General features: G+C 35.7%; 1 protein-coding gene across 8 annotated transcripts in view; it reads right to left on the bottom strand.

The window, feature by feature from the left end:
- Positions 1–1,601: 1,601 nt before the first annotated feature.
- Synd (protein kinase C and casein kinase substrate in neurons protein Synd) overlaps positions 1,602–26,031 on the bottom strand; it is a 52,411-nt gene continuing 27,981 nt past the window's right edge. For 5 of the 8 annotated variants that reach the window (XM_071597101.1, XM_071597105.1, XM_071597103.1 and 2 more), the window contains exons 5-11: positions 19,928–19,939; positions 18,641–18,867; positions 14,972–15,092; positions 13,923–14,030; positions 8,282–8,418; positions 5,037–5,254; positions 1,602–3,204 (exon numbers count right to left, since the gene is read on the bottom strand). In XM_071597101.1, the coding sequence (XP_071453202.1) occupies positions 3,092–3,204; positions 5,037–5,254; positions 8,282–8,418; positions 13,923–14,030; positions 14,972–15,092; positions 18,641–18,867; positions 19,928–19,939 (936 nt within the window). In that variant the 3' untranslated portion in view covers positions 1,602–3,091. The remainder of the gene's footprint in view (positions 3,205–5,036; positions 5,255–8,281; positions 8,419–13,922; positions 14,031–14,971; positions 15,093–18,640; positions 18,868–19,927; positions 19,940–26,031) is intronic. The other 3 variants (XM_071597106.1, XM_071597108.1, XM_071597109.1) reach the window with 2 other exon arrangements.

Raw genomic sequence — 26,031 nt, 5'->3', positions numbered from 1 at the left:
GAAGTCACTAGCAATATCTATCGACCTACTATCGACATGCCAATCGCTATCGATCGTTATTACCCCGCCATCGGTTCGAAGGATAGAATTCAGTCTAAGTTATCTTTACTCCGTAATAATCTTACAAATTGAAATGGTGATGTATGAACGCTTCCCCAGGCATAAATTCAATTCTTTTATATCGCATGACAGTGCTGAATTTTTTATGGGTACACCAACTTAATTTTAAGTTATGTATATTATTACGAACTTTTTATCAATGAATTCACTGTATTATGTCTGCATACTAGTTATTTGATATCGTTTTTATGATCAGTGAGTAGGTATTATATTATTATCATTATGAGGGATGACCATTTGGTATGATAGAAGCCATTGAGGGTCCCAAACCATGAACTTACACTCATTTTTAGCCTGGAAAATGAATGTATTTTCTATACTTACTTATATCTCTATTATAACATCTCTGAAAATTTTAAATCTTTTCTAAAATAAAATTGTGCTTTTCAGGAGTCCAGTTAACAAAAAGGCTAACTATTTTCAATCTAGAAATGAGAGCTGGGGAAATCTTGACCAAAAAGTCGCCATTTTAATAATAACCTGCATAGCTTGCTAGGATAATCCCAAAGTCTGGACCATGGCCATCTTTAATCACACTTTTAAAGCAAACCAAGCACTGAAGACTCCACTATTCTTATACTTTCTTCATGGATATCTTCTTTTGCTTTCTGATATAACTTAATGGGCCTAAGTCACATTGAATCTAGTCTTTCGAATTCTGGGTTTATTAGCTTACTATGTATTTACGTAGACTTCAAAATGGGGGTATTATGGGTTTGCCATTATTACATTTTCTTTGGTTCACATCTATGGAATTTGGTCAACTATTATACACATTTGGGCTAATTGGGTAGAAAACGTCACTTTAAAAAAATAATTTTATATTTATTGCAATTTGATACGCAAAACAAATCAAAATGTCCTCTAAAAAGGCTACAAATGTTAGTCCATCCTCAGAAGACAAAAAAGCACCAATTTATTTAGGGACATACCAGAATAAGTACCTATAGAGATACTTAATTTTTTTACTCAAAAACTGATGAAAAAATACTACTTTACATTTAAAATATTAGCTTAAATTACACCTAGAGTTTAGTATTATGATCCATTTGATATTCTAGGAGATTAGAATAATTAGTGCACATTAACATTTTTTTAAGAGTATCATATGCCAGGGAAAGCACATATCCCTTAATTTAATCCCAATTTTAATTTGTCAATATTTATTAAAAACCAATGTATACCTATTTCATTTTTTTCACCAAAGTAGTTTATCTATCAAACTATCACAATACTTTGAATGTGATTCAAGTAATCATTCATTATTATGCTAACATATCAAAAACCCCATCTTCCCTAACATTGTATGCTCCTTCTGACTAAAAAATACAACTTAAAACTTCAGTAATTTAAAAAGACAACTGCTTCCCCTAATTAAAGAAAAATAATCAAGAGCTTGAAATTCCAGAATGGAGATTAACTTACTCAATGGTCATAAAAACACAAAAATTATTCACTTAAAAATAAATAAAAGAAATGCATTATAACTAGTAACATTTATTCCAAATCAATCCTTCAACAATAAAATTCTTAATTCTTATGGTACTAACGTAGCGACCAAAAGATTAATAAAAATGGGGAAGTTATACATGAATTGACTGTTTGGTCCCATTAGCACACTGTGAACTTTGAACAAAGTATATAAAATTTCATTAAGAGTTATATTTTAGAGCCGATTCAAATCAAAGTTACTGTACAACTGAAAATACATTAATGTTCAATGTTCTGATGATTAAACTTAACAAATAATAGTGTCCTTTTCATATTCACATTAAAAATAAACTTTTGATATACTTTTTATCAGCTAATGATAAGTGAGCAACAATTACCATGCTTTTCACCAGCATTAAAATTATGTAAATAATACAATTTTAAAATATGCCTCAACACTCACATTCAAATACGATTTCTCAATTATTTGAACACACTTTCCCTTCAATTTACAAGCTAATTAATGCTGAAGTAGGATTCACAGATAATACCTTTGCACCACCTTGCTTTTATTATTTAGATATACCATTTATATGCAATTTTGCATTAATACCTACAGCTTGCATAATCTCTCAAATTAAATATCTAGAAACATAAAAACGTTACCAATTTTGAGCATTAGCTTACACAGTTATTCTTGTTCTAGGCATTGAACAGTTTATTCAGGAGAAAATCCTTGAAGTATCATCACTTCCTAACAACTTCTATTTTTAGAAACGGACATACCCCATTCCTTTTAAATGTGAATCACACTAGCATGGCCTCCTTAATGCTTATTGATCAACTAATTTAACTAAAATTTAACATCAGAGGACCTATGAAAACAGCTTCATGTATTTACAGGACACTAGCAAAATATACAAAATACAAGGTATAAATTTTATTAATGATTGATACAATGAACTGGGGTTGTTTAATTGTCATATGATTATATGTACAGAAGTCTCTTTACACTTCATATATGGCAATGATAAAGTATTTCTTTGAAAATTATTCAAGCTTCATGAGTAGCATGCAGAATTTATGTAGATGTACTACAGTATTTACACCGATGTAATACACAAAAACTTTCTTAAAACAATACAGGATAAGTGAACTTATTTACACCAAAACTTCCTTTTTCTTCACCAAACCAGCTGAGTCTTACAAAAGTTAAGGTAGTTTTCTTTAAATCATCCAACAATCTCCACCCCCTGCATTTTTCATTTTAATGTGGAACACTGAATACTAGAATTCCTCATAATCCTATATGATGATAAACTTCCTATGAGTATTCTTCAGAATAAAATGCGAGACGTTTCATAACACTGTAGCAAACTGATACAGAGCCACCAGTTTATGACAAATATGTAACACCATTCATTCCACTTCGACACCAAAATTTACTCCAGTCCATTTTTAAAAATGAAAAACGTCTCTACTCTGCACCATAATGGAAACTGCCAACTCACTCCACCATTTCCACTTCAACTGCTTGTGGTTATCCAGACACAGCCTCCACATAATTGGCTGGGTATAATCCAACACGGCCATCTTTCCTTCCTTTGCACCAACCCTGCTCATCTTCATCCTCTAATTTCTCAAACAGCTCACCTGGAATAAATGGTATGAAATCGCTTTCATTAGTCAATAAAATCTTTCCCATTAATCAATTACATGATTTGCTAGGTCAAGGTTTTACGGCAAATTCCTGATTTAACATTACTTCTGTGACTCATGGTCAGTGATATGTAAAATCAAGGTGTTTTCAACTGTAATAATACAGCCAAACCCTCGGGAAAAATAGTCCATCAAGATTATCATGAGAAAGGGAGAAAATGACAAAATACCTGTACACTGAATGATTGCACACATTTCTCATGTGTTCATTCTACTTGTCACCTTTTATCAATGAACATGCTAATATTACACTTGCGCCCTCGATCCCGAACACAGTCTCAAAAAAATTGAATGCTATTACCACTACAACGTATTACAGAATATGAATTAACCCTCCACAAAGTACCAAAATTACATACATTGGAAGCTTGATACAATGAGCATGGGATATCACTCACGACAATCCTGACATAATGAGAAGTAGTAGTAGTATTTAGGGAAGGCGACCAACAGCTGAGGTCATTTGCACCATTAGGGATGGAGAGGAAATTATGAAGGGTGGCAAGAAACCAGGCATTGGCATTAACCTACTTTTGTCGAAAAGCACCAAGGGGTCCGCAGTTTAACGTCCCATCTGACGGATGGCATACTCACTCAAAATGCTCTCCACAAAGCATCTCAAGTAGGGATCGGGATACCACTGAAAAATATCTACAGCTGCCGGGATTTGAACCCGGGCCCTCTGGGTGGGAAGCAAGTACGTTAGATACCACACCATCTTGATCCCCTTGATATAACAAGTAAGGCCGATGCATGGCCTTTTGATATTAGGAATGATCTATGATTAATCAACATTGTGTAAAAATCAAAATCATAAAATTGCATCTTTGATTTATGGCAAAGCTTGCATATTTTCGACCGTCCCAGGCTACCATTCATAATTTACATTGTATAAATTTTTTACCATAGGACAGTAATCCTTCAGTCTGCAGTGGTATGGACAAAATGAAGAATTGCATTACGAAAACAAGCTTTTACAAAGAGGAAGTTAATGGCAGGGACCATCTATAAAGACTTAAAAGTCTAGTGAAAATTTGTAATATCAAATGGTACAGAAACTTGGTCGTTGTGGCATGAGGATAAGCATAGCTTGGAGGCTTTTGAAGTCTGACTATGGAGAATGATGGAAAAATTGAAATGGATGAAAAGAAAAATGAAGCTCTATGCAAGGTATGAGCAGAGAGTGTGATTAGGATAAATTCAAATAGGACAAGAAAAATAAATGCAAGACATACTGAGGCACATTGGAATGTTTAAAGACTGAGATAGAGTTAAAGAGCTGGCTAGGTATGTGAGTCAGAGGTGGGAAAAGAATGGGGACACTGGACTGAATGAGGAGAGAAAGACAATATGTGAAGTTGAAAAATGACAATATAACCATTAGTATTTAATATCATATCCATCAAAAACGTACCTAGACTGATGCATGACTTAAAAATAACAATATTCAGTGAGAGGAGATTTTGTGATAGATTTGAGAAAGGAACAGCGTGTACATAAAATGTATTGCAAATCTTGGGAAAAGTTCCACAAAAACCCCAGCAGATTAATCGGTTCAATCGGTTCAGTCGAAAGCAGATCGGTTCAATTAATTTTACAAACCAGTAGCTGACTTTATCAGGTCCTAATTTTGAGATTTTTTGTTGGTATTTTAAGTTGATGGCCTCAAACTTTAATAATTAATAATTTTCACAGAAGTCACTGGAGCTAATAAGGGTTACAATTACGGGTCAGTGCAACTAAATTACGAAGACAATGATACCTACCTTGTTTGAAGCTCAATTCATCAGCTTCGGCACCCACATAGTCGTACAAGGCTCGTACTGGAACTCCAGGCTCTCCAGTATCAACAAGGGGGTCACTGGCACCACCTCCCCTTTCTCCCTTCCCAGCGCCATCCTCCTCATCTTCCCACTCCTCTTCATCCTCCTCTTCATCATCCTCACCAAATGGATTGCCCTCTTGTCTTCCGCCACCGCCATTCCTAAAATTTTTGAGGACAGTAGAATGAAAAGAATGACTGGAGGACCTTTAGAAAAGCAGACAATACATATATACAGGGTGCGTTCCGGAAGTAATGCAATTTTTTAAAAAGTAAATTATTGAACAGATTTGCACAAACACTTTAAATTCTTCAAAGTACTGTCCTTGGGCCTCTACACATTTTTTACGGCGACTCTGTCATGAGCAGTACGCACCCTGGAAAGGACCCCTTGCAAGGTCTTCATCACGGCTGATTGGATCTCTACTATGGATGAAAAATGGGTTCCTTTCATGGCTGCCATAATCCGAGGGAACAAAAAGAAGTCTGCTGGGGCAACATCACGACTATAAGGGCAGTGGGGCAGAATTGGCACTTGGTGTTTGGCCAGGAACTTGCGAACTCGTAGGGCATTGTGGCAAGGCGCATTGTCCTAATGGAGTTGCCAGGTAACGGAAATTTCTTTTCTTGTCCTGATGACCCTTTCTTGGAGTCTTTCCAACACATCCACGTAATAGGCAGCATTAACTGTCTATCCTTGAGGAAGAAACTCGTTACGGGACAATCTTTCACTGCCGAAAAAGACAATGAGCATTGTTTTCACTTTTAATTGGCTCATTCTTGCCTTTTTGGACATGGGGGACTGGTCGGTGTGCCACTCAGAGCTTTGGTGTTTTGTTTCTGGGTCATATTCAAAAACCCAGGTTTCATTACAAGTGATGATGTTGTCCAAATAATCAGGTTCATTTTCAATACGTTGCAAAAGTTCACTTGAAATTTCCGCTCATTTGGTCTTTTTGTCTTCTGACAACACCTTGGGCACAAGCTTGGTGCACACTTTCCCAATTGTTATATCTTCAGTAACAATGCAAAACACAACAGTATACGACAAGTTCAGTTCATTGGCAACCATCTTGATACTCAATCGCCGGTCAGAGTCTAACAATTATCGAACATGAGCCACATTATTGTCAGTTTTACTGGTTGATGGCCGCCCAGAGCATTGATTGCCGTGAACATCTTCCTGGCCCTCCTTAAAGGCATTTAACCACCTTGAAACTTGTGAGTAGGACAGAGCAGAGTCCCCGTAAACATTACAAATAATTTTGTCAGTCTCCTCAAGAGATTTTTTCAGTTCAGCACAAAACTTAACTGCATAATGTAGCTCAATCGTCGATTTCATTTTTTTGTGACAAGGTTGCCACGCTGAGGTTTACAATAACCGATGTCCTGCCACTTCCACAGCTTGGAGAGCACTGAGAATGGTTTCGTGGCAAAGCTTAGCGTCCCACCCCACATACTCAAAGTGGTTCGACCCCACTCAGACCAATAGGGATGGGGTATGGGAAATTCAATTGCATTACTTTTGGAACACACCCTGCACTACATAAATCCATGTATCATGAACACCCAGATAGTGCCACCAAAAATGAGGGCAGCGTCTTATGCCAGTTCAAGGCCCTCTCTTATCTCTTTAACTATTAATGCAAGTCTTCCAAGTAGATGAGTCAGTTCCCCTTCTGCCTACAGGGCCCTTAAAAGCACTGCATGAGATCCTAGAGGGAGGCTATCAGTGACTTGCTTGCATTTCAAGGCCATCGTGCACTAGCTACCACTCTCCCACACCCTTTTAACAACAAACCATGTTTGCTTCAAACACAAATTTGTTATGCAATTGCATTGGTAAGTCAGCTTTGTGATTATTTCTGCATAGCTCCAATAATGGATGGCAACAAATGTCACAGCCTTTTACGGAGGATGAAAACTTAAGGTAATAAATGCACAAAGGAATACAAAATCACTCGGTGAGACAAAGGTTTAATAAAATGTGCCAGAATCTAGCAAAAGGAATGAATATCTGTGGCTGCCATTCTCAGTCATCAGAAGGGCAGAAGAGTCGTCCTTGGGGAAAATGTTCCAGTGATCCCGATACCAGCTTAGCGCATTAACAGATAAGATTACAATTTGGATATATGAGGGGGGACCCAAAAATAACTGGAATGTTGCTATTGATTCTTTCGTTCTCAATATATTTACATTGAATTTTGTCCACCTTCAAAGTATTCCCCATTGACCACAATGCACTTCTCCAAACGATGCTTCCATTGTTCGAAACATTTATGAAATTCATTTATCGGGATGTCCTTTAGGCCTTCTAGCGATTTTTGTTTTACCTCCTCCACAATGTCAAAACGCTTTCCTTTCATGTCCCTTTCGAGTCTGCGGAACAAAAAAATGTCACAGCGAGCTAATTCCCATGGGTATGGGGGGTGGACAATCGATGCCATGCCGTTTTTTGTCAAAACCTGTATCACAGAGAGAGCGGTATGAGCCGGCGTATTGTCATGATGGTAAAACCAGTTGCCTGTGTGCCAAAGATCTGCACTAGAATCCTCTGAATTGAACTCCATGATCTCCAGACATCTCACAGAGTTGATCAATGGTTCTGCGACGGTCTTCACGAATGAGGGCATTAATTTTATCGAAGTTTTTATCAGTTCTTGATGTTGAAGGGCGGTCTGAACGGGGTTGGTCTTCAATTGACATTTCACCCTTTTTAAAATGTGTAAACCACTCGTAGACTCTGGTTTTGCTTAGGGCAGCTTCCCCATAAGCAATCTTGAGCATCACAACAGTTTCCGTGGCCAATTTCCCCAACAGGAAACAAAATTTCACTGCAGCGCATTGCTCGTGATAATCCGCTATCAAGTTTTTCGCCGAAATGAAAACAGCTGTTTCACTGAAACAGCTCTCATGGATGGACCAATCCAGTCACAGCGACGGCGCTGCACATACTGATGCAGGAGGCGTGAGCCTGACGTATGACCGGCCAAACAAAGGCTTCTCCCACTCTCGCTCCCCACCGCAGCCCAATTCCTGTTACTTTAGGGTCCCCCCTCGTACGTTAAGTATCAACACAAATGTCTTTGACTTGACATACGTCAGCCTGCAGCAATAATTTCATTACCCATTTGCTCAGACAATGCCATGAAATATTCTAAAATTAATCCAGCAAAAACATGTACTTACGTAATTGTAGCAGTTCTGTTTCCTTTATCTGATTTATCAGTTCTCTCTCCATCTCCACCATTACTTTTTCCAACATCAGCCTGATTTGCACGAGCAGCTGCCTTCTTTGAAGCCTTAGCATTTACTGGAGGATATTCCTGATTAATGAATGGTAAATCATATTTTGTAAACACATCCCTTATTTTGACAAAAGGTAAAAAAATTATGAATTAACTAATCATATGAATTGGTATTAATGTTTTTCATAGAGTCAATAGGACACTCACATGCATTTGCACCTGCTTAAGGCATTCTCTCAAATTAATTTAGTCAACTTTAATATCTCTAGGTATATTATGCAAATAATTGTTATAAATCATTTCAGGAGGTAATTTTCACAATATCACAAATCTCAACCATCCACATGGTGACTTGCTTCTTAAAATAAATCATTATTTTTAATTAAATAAAAAATTTATAATTATCAAACAGTATGGTAATCAGATTGACCAGGGACAAACCCCTCAACTGACTAGTTATGGGTAATGAATTGACGAACAGCCAAAATTATTCAATAGACCTCCATGAAATTTCAACACACTATTATCAAATTTTTCTATGACATTATTAAATGTTCAAATATACATTATCTTTAACCTAACCAAAACATTACTGTATAGTCAAATGAAAAACCATTATTAAGCTGAACAAAGCAAAACATGCCAGTAAAAATGAATGCTACTCTTTATCATTCCTTAATTGTTCATCATGCAAGCAAAAACCATGCCAAAATATCTTCAAATAATAGACAATTGATAAAATTGAAGCGTAACAATGGTAACAGTAAGGAAATGACTCTTAAAACATATATCTAACAATAGTCTTCATTTTGGCAGATTATGTATGCTATTATAAATTACTACGGGTGCATCCATTATCTGATGCCAACTCCTGAGGGGCAGATTATAACTTTTTTACAAAAAGAGGCATTCTCCCTCTACTTTAATGAATTTGACTAATAACATTTGATCTAATACAAAAGATTCACCTGCTACTACTCTCAAGCACTTAACTCGCATAACTTATAATCATATAACTCTGTTGTGATGAGTTGCTGAAAAGCATTGCTCCATATGAATATGAATACTGTGATATTGTATCCACTGCTTTAACTGACATTTATAATAACCACTGTTGCCAACCCAAAGGTTGGTTTGATAGAGGGGACAGCTCACACCTAGTACTCCCCTATATGCCATGGGATATTCACACATCAGGGTAATAAGGGGAGCAAGTTCCTTTCCCTTTGCTGCCTATGTTCTCCCAGGGAGTTCTGGTACCACAAAAATCACAGTTTAAGAGTAGCCAAGGGTGCTCGAGAGGCATGCCTGGGCATTGAACCCGGGATCACTGTTAAAAAATCTGATGCTTTACCCCATTGACTAATGCTTCCCCATTTTGAAAAAAAATCTGTTTACTACAATATTGGGAGACGTTAAATTTGTAATACATCAAAATATTTTTTCACACACGACCTCAATCTGACAAAGGCATTTCTTTTTTGGTCCGGTCAAATTTGTAAATTCAAGTATTCACTGTACATATATACGTACTCTTTTCAGTCCAAATTACCCTTTCAAAATTATGCCATATTTTGCTTGGAGCAATTGAAAGCACCATTTTAATTTGCGATGGGTTCATTTCTTTAAAGGACTTTCTTAAATATCAATGTGAAAAATGCCTGGAATAAATCACAAAATTCACGTTAGGAGTCACTTTCTCCAATGGAATCTGTGCCAAGAAGACTACTGCCGGTAATACTTGAACATTCATACAAAATGAAAGCATAGATGTTACAATAAATACACAGTCATAAAAATAAAAAAATGGGTTGTGATGAAGGACACAATCATCATTTTTCAATTTCTCATCTCGATGCTCTGTATTAATACTAATGCAAGTTCAACTGTTTTGTGCTGAAATAATACCAAACTGACTTTTTCCCGAGTTTACTGTATAACAATGGGGTCACTATCTCATATGATACCCCAATGAGTAAACTACATTATTCTAGACTTAAACACATGGGAGGTTTTGATTACTCATTTTCATGATTGTTCATAAAACTGTGACAGAATGACAGAAATAATTACATTTTTTCTTTAAAAATTATTGTTATTCATGCAATGCCTGAATCATTTGGATAAAACAATATAAACTATTATTATTCAGGATTTGGTATCAACATGTCTACTCAGTAACATGTGAATTTACAGGAATAAATAAAAATGTTTAGTTTTTTATCATTTATAAAAATTATGCAGTTATGTGAAGTAAGTGCTTGAGAGAACATTTGGGAGAAATTATTTTATTAGTACTTTGCATTCAATATAATAACTGTAGCTAAGATACCTCATCTTTAACACTAGAATAATAAAATATGCATAATGCATTTCAATAACTATTGGATTTTTGTAATAATTCAATATCTTAATTATGATTGAGTTGAGTTACTTGAGTATTTTTTAAAAGAAAACTGAAGCCTTGAGTTTAATATTTAACACCCAATAATATTAGGGCTGTCCAGAAAGTAACCATCGTTATGCTATAAAAAATGCACTGAAATGGGAGCAATACTCATAGATACAGAGAATTTATTATTTTCATCTCAAGACTACATATCTCTAGTAATTTTACACATAATTGCGGAACAGATTTAACCATTTGTCATATCTCTGAACTAGTTAACGAATTCCTACAGCAAAGAATTCTGCTAACTGAGATCACAACCAACCGTCGATGACACCTTTGAAGTTCCTCATCAAGACAAGCACAAAAATTGAGGTAGTCTTTTCAGTCGTGCAACATAGTTATAGAAATCTGTACATAACTTACTAAATATTTCAGATATTGTAAAACACTGGTTTTCACAAATTTTTTTGTCAATTTTCCAGCGCAGTTCACCCAAGACAGGCGGTCACTTCTGTCATCATCATGGACATTGGTGTTCTGAAACTCTTAAAACTCTTAAAAGAACGGACTCTTAAAAGAACGACAACACTGATGCTTAACAATGTCACTCATCACATTTGGCCCTTGCAGAGCACAAATTTCCCAATGAATGTCAGCAGCTTTGAAGTTTTTTTATCAGTAAAAACCTAATCACTCAACGGACTTCACATTTGGCAGGAATATCAGTTGTATTCCTCATTTTAACTTGCTATTGCGGCCGGACTTTCTAAACACTGCAGCTCGAGGCGTACTGACATACAGTAAGTGTCAATACAGCGACCATTCGACTCCCTCCACTACTTTTCACGTTACACAAAAATGAAGGTTACTTTTTGGACAGCCCTCGTATAAGTATTGATTTAAAATATCTGTAGAGGCTTAGACATTTCATCTCCCTAAATATAAAGAATAAACTACCGATGATGATGGTATTTTGGCATGTTGAATTACAAAATAGGAAACAAAAATAATTGCACACTGCTGATAATGTTCACTATCCAAAACATGTTGAGATTTTTTCACCATTTTTTACCAGCTGGGGTTAATGTTAAAGGTGCATCCAACATTTAGTAAGTGATTGTATTTTAATAGAATCTAGATTTGGCATAGCTGCAGGGAATCATTAATGGCCAAAAAATATATGTACTGCGTATGAAACATCAAATTATGATGCAAAATCAACATGAATTATTATCTCCAACAGATTAGTTAAAGTGCAAGAGCTTTTAAGGGTTCTTAGCGATTCAACAGAGAATTTGGATGACACAATACAAAAGTTTATATATTATTAAGCCTTAAACATGTGTAAAAGGTTGCCTACTGAAAAAAGAGGCCTTTCACAGAGCACAAAGGTAATATTGCTATCATTTCTACACAAATTAAGGTTTTCATCAACTCACTTTAGGTATCTTCTCCATTACCTCACATTTTGTCGAACCCCTTCAACTTCAGACGTGACATATTATGTACATTCATTTAAAGACATAACCAAAACATATTTGCACTTAATAGGTTCTTTTTTGAGGCCCTTACCCTTTTTGTCCTTGTCTGATGTCGCATTCCCTGAACAGAATGTGTCAATTATGTGAAATCACCCCAAAGAAAAAAAATATTCCCCAATTCAAATGAAACATTGATCACATTAATCCTTCAGATTAATCTTCTGTTCCCATCACTGTGTTTATGCTATCGGCTAGAAAAGGTTTCCATCTGATGCCCTTTCCCTCATTGGCCCTACACTCTACTCCCTCACCTACTCTACCAGAGGACATTGCATTCCATAATCCCTAACTACCATTCTACCATTTACTGAGGGCATTTCTTAGAGTAGCACTCAGAGAATTAGCCCTCGCAAGATCAATGGCCGACTTCCAAAATCTCTCATCCAAGGTGTGTTACATTTCATACAAATATGAACCGAATGATGCGATAGCCGAGATGTTTCAAAATATCCTAATTTGAAATGACAATCCATTTGAGACCCACATAATTTCACTGCTGCTGTTGGAATAATCCTATCATGCAATGCTTTTTACTTGATTAAAAATGAATCATTTCTTCTCATACCAAAAACATTACGCTGAAATCATATTTGTCCTTTCAAATAATGAGTTCACCAAAACACAATAATTATCAGCTGAGACCATTCAACCCAAAGCTAATTAAGTCTAATAAAACTGCATTGAATGGCCTGGAGTGTTTAGCCTGAGAAAAGTGTGATATACATACACTCTGATGGACGATATTTATTGAAAATGATGATGTTCCCATAACAATGGTGGCCACTAACTTCATGGATTGCTGACCTTTTTTAAATTTTCCCAGCAAGCCAGGGATTTTTTTTCCCCAATTTTTCCCCCAATTGGTGCTTCAAATATGAAGCGGTAATCATTTTTTTGGGCCACCAAGTAGTAGTAGTAGTGTTAGGGGAGGCCATCGAGAGGTCAAACCTGACATTGGCATTATCCTACTCTTAACAAAAGGTGCCAAGGGGTCCGCAGTTTAATGTTCCATCCAAAGGACGTTGTGCTCACTCAAAGTGCTCTCCACAAAGCACCCCTAGTAGGAATTGGGTTAACACTGAAAAATATTTGTCATCTCCAGGAATCGAATCCGGGCCCTCTCGGTGGGAAGCTTATGAAGATATTTATTGAATCATTAAACTTTGTTTGTCTCTGATATTTGATTAATTCCTACTGTCACAAGATGTTCTTTAAATTGGTAATCGTCACATATTTTCCTGTTCAGGGTAATGACACAAGTGATTGGATTTCGCTCAATGTTTTCTTGATGTACTGTTGTACTGTGATATGAAAATTATGCATTGCATTTTCCATTGATTGATTTTTTTAAATTTCATGTAAACTGATAAATTACATTCAATTGCGATTTGCACCATTCATTCATATGTCACCTGAGAGCCCACAAGTGGGTATTAGTGTGATTTGATCTCAGAGATCAGACATGAGTGTTTGATATTTTTAAGTTTTTGTAAGACTCACTAAAGATGATGTACATAATTTTGGAACTCAAGGTTGCTCACTCCTCCTGTGTGTTGAAGCACAACCATCATGATCTGTTTTGCCTGGAAGGTAAACAAGTAACCAAGGTGTACACATTAGGCATTCTGGGGATTGGAAGGGACAATTACATGCAGCTCCTCGCCCACACTGCGTTGGTTGATGAGAGTGATGCTGCCAGCTGGGAGTGCCTCCTTTGATTTCCCCTTAGCTATATCTCTGAACTCCTCTGTGTATTCCTGTGGGTGGGTGGTCCAGAGAACATGAATTATGCCGTCTCCAGGCAACTCAAACAAAAAAAATCAGCACAAAAACCGTACAATGCCAACCGAAAGAAAAAAACAATACCATTCCTGGAGGCAAATGTGAACAACAAGTTTACTCTGAAGCCAAAAAGTAAACAGGCGAAGGCTTTTGTATACATCTCAGCCTACAGTTCTATGTAAAGCTAATAAGAAATCAAACAGCATCGATATTTACAAATTGATACTTGATAAAAATATCGACAGTTAAAAAAAATAATTTAGTTTTATAGAGACTCTTTGGCCTGGCCATTTAACAAATTAACTTGTTGTTGAATTAAAATGGACTTTGAATGTAATATCAACGATAAATGTGAATTAAAAAGGTAACTAAAATATTATTTACATGGACCTTAGAGAGTGAGAGAAAAATGACATTTCATGTAGCTGCTGCACCTCAACAGTAATTTATTTCATACATCACATTAAGTACATGAATAAAATCAAGAACTGCGATGAAAATATTATTTGATTTCAAAATATCACAGTGAACTGCTGGGTGGAAAATCTATTCATGAAGAGCAGGATATAAGATCCTCTGAAGAATACGTTTTGGGACCTCGGTTTTTGGTTAATTTATACCTATATACTAAACAATGTAGATACTCAAAGTACCAATTACTTCTTTGAGGTTCATGACAATTATGAAGTAAGCAAAAATGAAAATTTCATGAAAATGAAATCATCTGAACCAAGTTTAACAAGAAATTTTAATAAAAACAACAATAAAACTCTTAAAACTCAAAAGAACGATTACATTTAGAGGAATAGCTACAAAAATTCAGTTGCAAAGTAATGCTACACACGGCAAACAGCTCCAATCATGCCAAACAGACAGAGCATCCATGAAGGCAAGGGATTAAAATGAAGTCACTTACCTCAAATTGTGGCCAATTCATGGCCATGTTTACCCCGTGATTGTTTGACCACCACTTCAGATCCTTTTCATGGTCAGCATTATTTACTGTATGATAGAACTCTTCATAAATTTGAGGAAGCCTATTGGTTAATGGAAGAAAATATATCAGCACACACCCATACTTACATTCATTTATGCTTCACATTAATGCAATGCATTCAATAAGTTATTACAAAATACAACTTTAAAAAACCTTAAAATAATTCACTATGAGGTAATTTGGCTGGTAATAATTTTGGTTACAGCTATGGCCTGCATACGTTACAACTTGTTACTGACCATAAACATGTGCTAGAACTATAAGAAACATGCTCATTGAGATTTCACAATTCACATATCATATTTCAAAACAATTTGGCTTTTTCCACATTCTTTAACCATATTTTTTTTAATACAAAGAATATTTCAAACTTATTTCCCCTTTCCCAATCGAATGGCTGTCTAGTTGAGGCAAGAATCTGAATACACCCCCGGTCAAATCATTGCTGTACCCGACACCATTTGTAACATATATTAATGAGATAAATATGTCCATGTATAATGCTCATGTACCATTTTGAAGTAATCTAGTTCTTACGGCTGAAATGATTTTCATTATTCACAAAAAGTTCTCAACACTTTCCACTTTTTACCCAGAAAGTAGTTTTTTTCACAATAAAATATGCAAATTTTATTTACCATTAACCCATCTCTGATAATATGTAAATTATAAATAAACACAATGATATGTTCATTGAGATTTGCAATTCACATAAGATACTCCACACCTTTCAAATTAATTTAAGGACCAGATCCTTAGCCAAAACAGCTTTTTATTTGACACGTTTATTTAGGTACCCATAATACCTAATGGATTTGAACCTGGGACCTTTTATTAGAAGCATTACAGTTGACCCATAGACTATTAAACAGCCATGCATCACCTGTTGTCTATTTTTTAACTAAAGAGAATTCTTTTATTCCTTGGGCAAATACACTTCTCCTCTTGAAATTACATTGGTTACGTGATGGATTATTGGCCCACACATTAAATAATTGTCTTTGGTCATCAAAAAAAATTAAATCACAGAGCAGATAATTTTTTTTCAATGCCAAGTCAAAACTTTTTCAACAAAAGATTTTATGTGAAAGCAAAACTTTCTTAAAATATTTATTAAAAATGAGCCTACCATGAAACTGTTTCTGCTGATGGAACAATCAAGGTAAATGAAATGAACTATTGTTAGCATCAGTTCTGAGAATGTACAATAACTATACCACTATTTATAATTTGATTTCAGTTTTTTGATCAATTATTATTGTTATTCTACTGGTTATGGTATGTTCTTGATGGACAACAGCCTATAAAATTGTACAACAATACATTTCCTTGCCTCTCCTAACAAAACTCAACTTGAAAATGGTATATTTCTGTTAATCTAACAAATGCCATTTCAAAATATACAAAACAGACAAAAACATACTGATTGTAATGCAAACTAGTGGATGACTCTGTTAAAAGTTACTGTTGCGGCATCTCCCGCAGTTTCTTTGGATACTGATTATAATCTATATTCCTCTCTGCTATTGACCTCATTACTGCAATGGCATCACTAGTGCCTCTCCCCTTCCTAAACCCAAACTGATCATCCCCCATCTCCATCCTCTTGTTTGATGATCCTGAGAACTACTTAAACTGCATGTACATTAAACTTATTGTTCTGTTGTCCTCATATGACTAGCCTTTACCTTTTTTTGAAATAGGAAGTAACACTGATCTAACAAATTCCTTCCTCATAAACTCTACAAATAAGGTCATACAATTCTTCCTCTCACCTTTTCTTAAACCTTCAGGTAGTCCTTGGGGAATGCATGGCCTTATTTGATTTCAATTCACTTAATTTCACTATTGAGTTAGCCTGGACCTAAGCTATTCTCATCTATGGCATATTCCTTTTTTTGTATCCAAGTTTGCTTGCCTAATTGCTTAACTTATGGTTTCCTCTATACATTCCTTTCTTCTTTCTTGAATTTTCCCTCTCTCAACTACTATTTTTTCAGACTTGCCTCAGATTGTAAATACATATTTTACCTTTCACTTCATGACAGACCTGACAGTACCTTACTGTATAGTGCACCGATTTCCCCCTTCCTTTGTAAGCCTTCCATATCCTTGCATTGTAACTGAGCACCACGCTTCTTTCAATCCTTAGATCTAACTCTGTGTTTACATTTTTCCATTTCCTTATAAATTTTGATATGATGACACACTTCATTAAGACTAAATTTTGCTCTGAATATGCTCTGAGAGAACTCTGCAAATTAATAATGCTGATCCTAAATCTGTGGCTAACCATAATATAGTCTCATTGATATCTTAGGCATACTGCAATGTTCAAACAAAATTTTCATTTTGATTTAACCCTCTTCCCTGTGGAACTTTCATTGCTTTCTCCATGCAGTCACTTGTTCCTAAACCATTCCCCTATCTCACTACTGCCTCTCCCTTTGCCCACATTTACGTTCCAATCCACCATCACTATCAAATTTTTCCATCCAGAAACACCTGCAATTATGTCCTCTAATTGATAGTACACTTTGTCAGCATCTTTCTCGCTATGATTGCCAGGTGGCATGTAGACCTCAATAATGTTGTTGGTTCAGCTTTTACTTCTGCTAATAATATTCTGTCAGTTATCTGCTCTATGTTTAATACACTACTTCTTACCCTTTTGTTCAATATTAAAGCCACCCCTACTTGACTCTCTTTCCCTCTGCTGTGTACTAGTCTACAACTATCCTCCCATTTCACCTTGCACAGCCCTAAAACATCTACATTTCCTCTCCCCATCTCACTCTATATTCTCTAATTTTCCTGTCCTCAACATCATCCTAATATTCCAAGTCCCTATTCCAACTATTTCAGTCTCCTTCTCTACCTTCTAAGCTGCTGCTTTTGAGTTGCAAAGATTTCGTGGGATGACGACTGTGGAAGCCTAGCCTCTCTCACTGCTGGGCACAACACATGCCCGATTGGGCATTCTAACATTCTTGGGATAAGTAATTGATGTGGTTTCCCATTACCTTCCTCAATACTGTCTTCAATGAGACACCATTAACTAAATGGCCACCCCACTGGTGTCGGACGCCTTTGCAGCTGCCTCACTGAGGAACGGACAATGCGTGGAATACCTTTCATCTAGCTCTTAACCTTTGACCTATGGGTGACCCCACAAGGAGCAAATATCAATGCTCTCACCAGCACAGGGGTCAATCTCTATGGGTCATCAGAACACACAAACCCTTCCACCACGTCAAGGTTATAGCCCATGGGGAGGGTTGTAATCAGTATCAGTGCCAAATAAATAATCGTGCATGTCATTATAATGCATAGAACTTGCATTGAGAACTTAAGAAAAATAACTATTACTCTCCTATATCACATTTAGATGACAAGTCTTTGCAGTGGTTCTTGATTTATTGCAGATGTTCACAGTTGGTGCCACGCACCACAATATTGCATTTTTAAATCCTACATGCACTAAAATATTTAAATATTTTGTCCTTTCACGCCAGATTCAACCCTTTTCAAACTAAAATGGCCAAGAGGACAATATTAAACAAAAAAATAAAGCAAAAAAAAACTTACACAGGGTCCTGAGAAATGTTAAGACATTTGTGTGTTGCAAACAATGTTTCCTTAAAAAACTGCAGCCTGAGGGCTTCAACTTTTTGACATTTTTCAAACACAACAGCCATATCTTCCATGTACTTTGGATTATATGCATTCAGTTCTTTTAGAGCAGCCTCATACCTCTCCCGGGTTTTGCTAACTTCTTCTTTAGATTTTTGTACTCTGTCTTGCATTTTTTTGACCTAAAAAAATAAAATGAACGCATTTGTAATAACACTGGAAACCTAATGCAATTAGGATACATAGAAAATAGATAAAAATCTGCATTTATCATCAACAGTAATTGATAACTTCTGGTGATTGTGAGCGTTCTTTAAAAAATATAAAAATTAAGCACAAAATTCTAATGGCTCACCACTCACACAAATTTGGAATGCAATGGGAGAAAGCATAATGAAGTGATAACGGAGGAATAATAAACTTCATGAAATAGATATTATTTAAATATATCATCAGAATGAAAAATGACTCGGGTCAGAAGAACATATTCTTCATAAGCAAAGGGTATCATTAGAATTCATATAAGAATATTATCATAGGAAATCACAGCTGTGACTATAATTGGCATTTACTGAGCCCCTTCAGTGTCTTTTCCTTGAAACCTTGAAAAAAATCATTATGTCAGTGTTCAAAATTTTCCAAGCATTCCAAGGTGTTTATAGCTCCCATTGTGAAAAAATAAAGCAGGTAAAGTTTTAGGAATATAAACTTAATCTATCATATGAAGCAGACATTTTGTTAGACAGATATACACATTACAAATGTTAATGATGTTACAAGTACATAATTAAGCAATCTAGCTGATACTCTAGTTAACAACACATATTAGTCAACTTATCATTAAGCCTAGCAATCCTAACATATTATTGCATCAAAGGTACAAAACACATTATGGGCATTTAATATGGACTGCATTTTAAAACATTTGTCCGCCTGAATTCAACTTCCAGCACAAAATTATTTAAAAAATCACAAATTTCACAGACAAAACAATAGAGCAATTAGTCATGATTACAACAATTTAGCAGGCCATCAAAATTCTGAGGAGATGCTACTGAAAGGCAGGTTGTAAAGTGTAAACTCATTAAAGGCCGATACGAAGGATCTGCAACAACAATAAAGCTACGAGAGTAACATAACACAAAGAATAAAAACAAGCACTTCTGTGAGTGAAAATATTACAAGAAGATTAAGGTGCTAAAATGATGTTTAGCCAAAACGAATCGAAAGTCGATGACTCACCAATGCAGCCCTCTGCAAAATAACAAAGAAAGAATAGAATAATCACACAGAATTTTGAACCTGGATTTTACCATTTTAAACAACATAACGCAGAAAAAATATACTTAGTTTAATCATTTGAATATTAACAGACTTAAAGAAAATATAAAAATTAACGTAATTGTAACAGAAATGTTTGACTAATAAGGAGAATAAATATGAATGAATAACGCATAAAATATCCTATGTCACATGATTAATACAGTCATGGTTCACGGTGATGTCCACATAAGGAGTAAAAACAATTCAAGCAATAACCACTGTATAACATTTTTTGCACCGCTTAACAGATTAATCAGAATATAGAAAAAGCACACCGGTCACATTGAAAAGCATGGCCACAGAATGCAGGTAGATAACAGGGCAGTATTGTTTTTATAAATTATTTCAATCACTTCAAAGTTTGAAGTTACAAATAACAACATACGTTTACATGTTTGTTCTTATTTCTAAGAGCCAAATGGATTTACCTCATTACTACAGTAGGCAACATGCTTATTTACACAAATAAGAAATTTTCAAAAGTTTTGATAAAAATATACGTTGCACTTATATCATATTGAGCAGCAAATAGTACTCATTACAAACAATGAGTGAACAAGATATCAACTTTCTTTGACAAAGTCAAATATCCTTAGCATGATAATCAAATCTCCACACCTGAAGCAGTAGTAAAAAACTATATATATATATATATATATATATATATATATATATATATTTATATATATATATTTATATATATATACATGTATATATATACATGCATATATATGTATGTATGTATATATATATATATATATATATATATATATATATATATATATATATATTTCTATGTGTGTATACATATATACATATACATATGTTACCATATTTGTGTAGAGCTTTTCATTCTAAAAAAAAACCTTTGGAGTAGCATTAATACATTTTTACAAAGAAAATTTCAAGGAAAACCTAGCCACCAGTGGCAGAACCAACAAAAAAATGGTAGTAATGTAGAATGTGAGTATTTTATGAAAGCATTTAAATTTTGCACAAATATAAAATTCCTTTGCGGCAGGATTTCCACGTGAAGCTTTGACCACACCTTTCATATTTTGATTAGTTCAGTGGGATGACCAGGGTGATAGGGTTACGGCCGTAAATCACACACGTCATGCAAGCCAGACAACCCATATCCTATATTTAAACAATATAATGATAGATTTATACAGAGTTAAAAATTCCTTATGGACACCCGATAGTCAAACTGATGTCACATTTTTTCAACAAGCGACTCCATAGAATTACAATAGTTTAAGGATGAGAACCATAAATAAAAATTCATTAACAGCCAAAATTATTCATCATATTTTCAGAATGAAAATAATAGTTGAAATAGTGGCATCCTGACAATACAATAATAGTAATAATTGGTGAACTTTGACACATTGATGATTAGCTCACATTTATTAGTTTCCAAGTTTCACATAATCTCACTTTTATTCTTGTAAAATTACAAGATAAAAAGTTAGTACAGCAAAAACATGCATAAAAGTTCATTATGTATTAGACTACAATTCATGCTTCTAAAAGGTCAATTTATGACTTAATAGAACCTCATTGTAAAGGATTTTATTGCATTTTAATTTTGTGGTTGATTTATTACTTGCACACCAACTCCTAGGCATAGACACTAGTGAATATGCATTTGGGAAAGTGATGTTAAGCTCATAGGATGGATTTAATAATTGCTTCCCGCAAGAGGAGAATATCAAATTAAAAAAATGAGAGGAGAGTAGGGTGTGGGTTGGTTGACTTTGTTGACTGATGGGAAGAAATATATGGGAGAAAGATATGCAGGGAGCAGGACTCAAGACAATGTCATTAGACTTTGTGGATTCAGAAAAAATTACATTGTAAGGTTTTTCAGTTCCTAAACGTTCTCACTTGAAGGACTAGTATTCTGTGTATTACAACAAGGTCAAAGATACACAGCAGCTATCCTCCACACACTGACCCAGCTGAAACATCTAGCCTTCCCCAAAATTAATGTTGAAAGTCAGTGGATCTCCATGATATAAGTGAGGTTGAACTTGGGAGATTAGAGGGGCAGTCACCCCTTTTTCCCCAAATGTTCACGCTTCTGCTTTGATTATGTGGATGAATTTTAGCCAAGGTCATGGAATTGTGCTCATTAAGTGTGTCCTCATAAAATTGACATTATATTCAACAAGGAAAGGAAAAAAGATGAATTCAATTTAAAAAATGCAGTCTAATTTTTGTTCCTAAGTTATCCAAATCTCGAAATAAAACTTCACTTTACTTGACACCTTAGGAAATATTCTCACTTGAGATCCAAGAGAAATCTTATTTCAATTGGTATTTTAAGCAGTACAATAAATGTTAAGGCATCAGTAACATTTTCACATCACAATTCAAAAATTAACAGAGGTTTACCACTGCAGAAGTATTATAACAGATAATTGCTTACAATTGTTCATATTTTGGTGTAAAAAATTGTCAACAGCTGAAATAAGATAATACATACTGAAAAAATAGCCTCAATCATCTAACACATGATTGGCTTCAATCTCTGCATGACACACAAATGAACAAAGAGTAACAACTCAACCAACACCACTAAAGCCTGAAACAGTTTAAAGTATTTTAAACAATGAAATGCATATAAAAAGGAGTAAAATGAAAGACTTTCACATATCGTCACAATAATGGGTGTGGTGGTGACACAAATACTTCATATACATAAAAAAGAAGTATTCTAGCTAGGACATACAGTTTTAAGAATATATACACTAATTTTGTTACAAATTTGTTAATTCTCAAAGTAAAAAAAGTCTGTCTTAAGGCACTGCAAATTACTGCATTACTAAATAGAGATGTTTTGACAAAGAAAGAACCATATGAACTCCCAATGCTGATGATTTACAAGTAAACTTTAAGCCCTCCAGATCTATATACTTCTTTCAGAAAATATATCACTGGGTACATATAATCTCCTTAAACATTTGCTTTGTATGCATTTGTCAAATAGAGAAGCTCTTTTGATGATAATGATAAAGTTATTTACCTTATGCTCTACAAATCTTACCTTTCAAGGACCATTAAGACCACAGCGTCTAGGGATGTGTTACTTTCCCTTTATTATGGAGAATTTCACTCTCAAATTATAAAAAGCATTCCGTTCTGACCCGGGGGGGACAGTATTTCTTAAATTAATAAAGGTCCATAAAACTGATTGCTAGTGAGAGTGCAGGTGCAATCCTTTTCGGATCAGATCTTCAAGCAGTGCATATGGTGCCAGTTATGTTAGTTTCTGTTGTCCTTGTTTTTACTGGTTGTCAAAAATGGAAATTGACGAAATCACGGAGCAACGAATCAGCATCAAGTTTTTTTGTGAAATAACGGTAAAAGTTATCAAGAATTTACTGAAATGTTGACCGCTATTTACGGTGATAATATTCTGAAGAAAGCATCTGTTTTCAAGAGGATTAAGTGATTTAAAGATGGCCGGCAAGACGCCTTAGATGACGAAAGGCCGGGACAACCTTCAACCACCTGTGCTGATGACAAAATTTATCGTCAGCAGTCCGTAGTCCTTACTGATCATCCAAAAACTGTCCGAATGATAGCTGATGAACTGTACTCAGGAAAATCAACAGTTCCCACTATTTAAACCGAACAATGGGATTTTAAAAAGATGCCTAACAAGCCTAAGGTAATCCTAATTCCCTTGATAGATTTCTCAATAACCTCCACAACTCTCTCCTCTAGAGTGGGCAGTCTGCATCCCCCTTTTTAAAATAACCTGTAAACCCTCACCCTTTTTTTATCTGCACCACTATTTCCCTGGGATACATTTCCTTTCTACAGGGCATTTTTCCCATTCTCAAAAAATTTAAGAACACAACCAACTCCCGACATGTAACTTCATTATATATAGACTTCCCACCAAGCTTTCCGGCCGACTCAAATCAACCAAGAATATCTCTAAATCCTCCCACCACCACCATAATCCAAATCTCTGTGCAATCGGGCCAGGCGTCACACACAACTGAGCCATCCTCACCATTCCTGCCCTCCACACCCACTTATCAACTCACCCATCTCCCTTGTCCCAATGCACTTCCGCCACTGAAGACCATCTGCTTCACTTTCTATGTATGACAATAGGCCACACTACTTGACATCCTCATCAACAACCGTCTTGCATCCAACTCACCTTCCTCCCCATAACCCGTCTCCCGGTTACAAAAACACACCTACCTCCATAATGTCTCATTTGTTGAGTGATGCAAAGTTTCTATGATTTCCTCACTCCGACCTACCCCTGCACAAGGCTTTTTGAAGCTCACAGGCACTCATCACTCAAATACTCTTTACGAGGCCCATTCCCTCCCCCACTCCCTTTCTTCTCCCATCTTTCCCCTCTCATAACTGCCACAATTCCTCCCTCCCTCAACCCCTCGGTCTTCTCCTTCCTTCCATTGAAGGCCATCGCCTCACCAACAATTTCAATCATGCTTCATATATTTTTAATTATGAGTTTTTATCTCTTTTTGTGTGCTTTTTACGTTCTTCTACTCACTTTAGTGTGTCATGCCATAGTCAACTGAGTGAGAAGAAAAGTGTGTGGGTGTGTGCCTATTTGTATATATAGATTAACTCTCACTTATCCATGCCGCATGATAAAGCAAAGATAATCGAAAAAAGCCAATAACCAAAATACATGGAAAATATTGTGGTGTTATAAACGGATATATGAAGAGACCCTCCTTTTTCATTCCTTGTGATTAATTTGAGTTTTATAGCAGTGAAAAGCACAACTTTTCCTGTTTTTCAGTCATTTTTATCAGGGTGGAATTATAGTTTTACAAGAACATAGAACTACCATGAAGTGAATAGCAGACTGTATTTTCCTTAGAAAATAAATCAATCATGTAGCCAAGAAAAAACAAACGATGAGCAAAGGACGATTATTCACAGAAGAGCGCTGATATAAATTCAAGTTTGTCCTATGATAATGATTAAAATAACACAGTGTAGATAGCTAATGATTTATTTGTTTCATAGGAAATCTATGTATTTGTTTGTCTTGAATAAGAATACTACCTTGAACAAAAAGTTCCCGGAATAACCACCGTGTGGCGCTCCCATCGTTCCGATTTGAGTTCTGTTTTTTTTGCTAAATTGGTACATCTGTTGTTGATATTCCCTTTAAATCTTAGTGTCATAACTTGACATTTGCAAAAGTTACGTAGCCAAGAGTACATCTATCTCTGTGTGTGTTGGCGATTTTTTACAATTTCAGAAATGGATTTAAATTTGCAACAACGAACTTGTATTAAATTTTGCGTAAAAAACGGATTTAGTGGCGCACGGACGTTGGAAATGTTGGAAAAGTGTTTCGGCAACGATTCTCTAAAAAAAAGGTCGTTTACCAGTGGCACGAGCGGTTCAGAAGTGGTCGTGAGTCAATCGAAGATGATGAACGCAGTGGCAGACCATCGACATCGAAAGTCGGTGAAAAAATTGATAAAGTAAAAGAAATGTTGGTCAATAACCGCAAATTAACCATCAGAGAAATAGCGGAGGACTTGAACATTGCCTATGGATCCGCCTAAGACATTGTGGTTAATGATTTGGGTTTCCGTCGTGTAGCAGCAAAAGACCTCAATTTCATGCAAAAAAGAGACCGTGTTGACGTCGCAAAAGACATGATTTGCGAGGCTGAATCCGATCCCACATTCATCAAAAGGATCATTACTGGAGACGAGACGTGGGTTTATGAGTACGACACGCAATCCAGACATCAGGCAAGTGAATGGCGTTCACCAAATGAGCCGAGACCAAAAAAACCACGTCGTTTTCAGTCAAAAAAGAAGGCAATGCTGACGGTTTTCATGGATTACAACGGTGTAGTGCATCATGAATTTTTGCCAGAAGGCCAGACAGTAAACAAAGAGTATTATTTGGGCGTTATGAGACGTTTGCGTGAAGCAATTCGCCGAAAGAGACCAGAAATGTGGGCGGAAAACTCGTGGATTTTGCACCATGATAAC

The sequence above is a fragment of the Hetaerina americana genome, unplaced genomic scaffold, assembly GCF_022747635.1.
Source record: "Hetaerina americana unplaced genomic scaffold, ioHetAmer1.1.p SCAF_8, whole genome shotgun sequence".
NCBI lineage: Eukaryota > Metazoa > Arthropoda > Insecta > Odonata > Calopterygidae > Hetaerina > Hetaerina americana.
The sequence above is the reverse complement of the archived record's forward strand: the minus strand, read 5'-3'. Positions and strand labels throughout refer to the sequence as shown.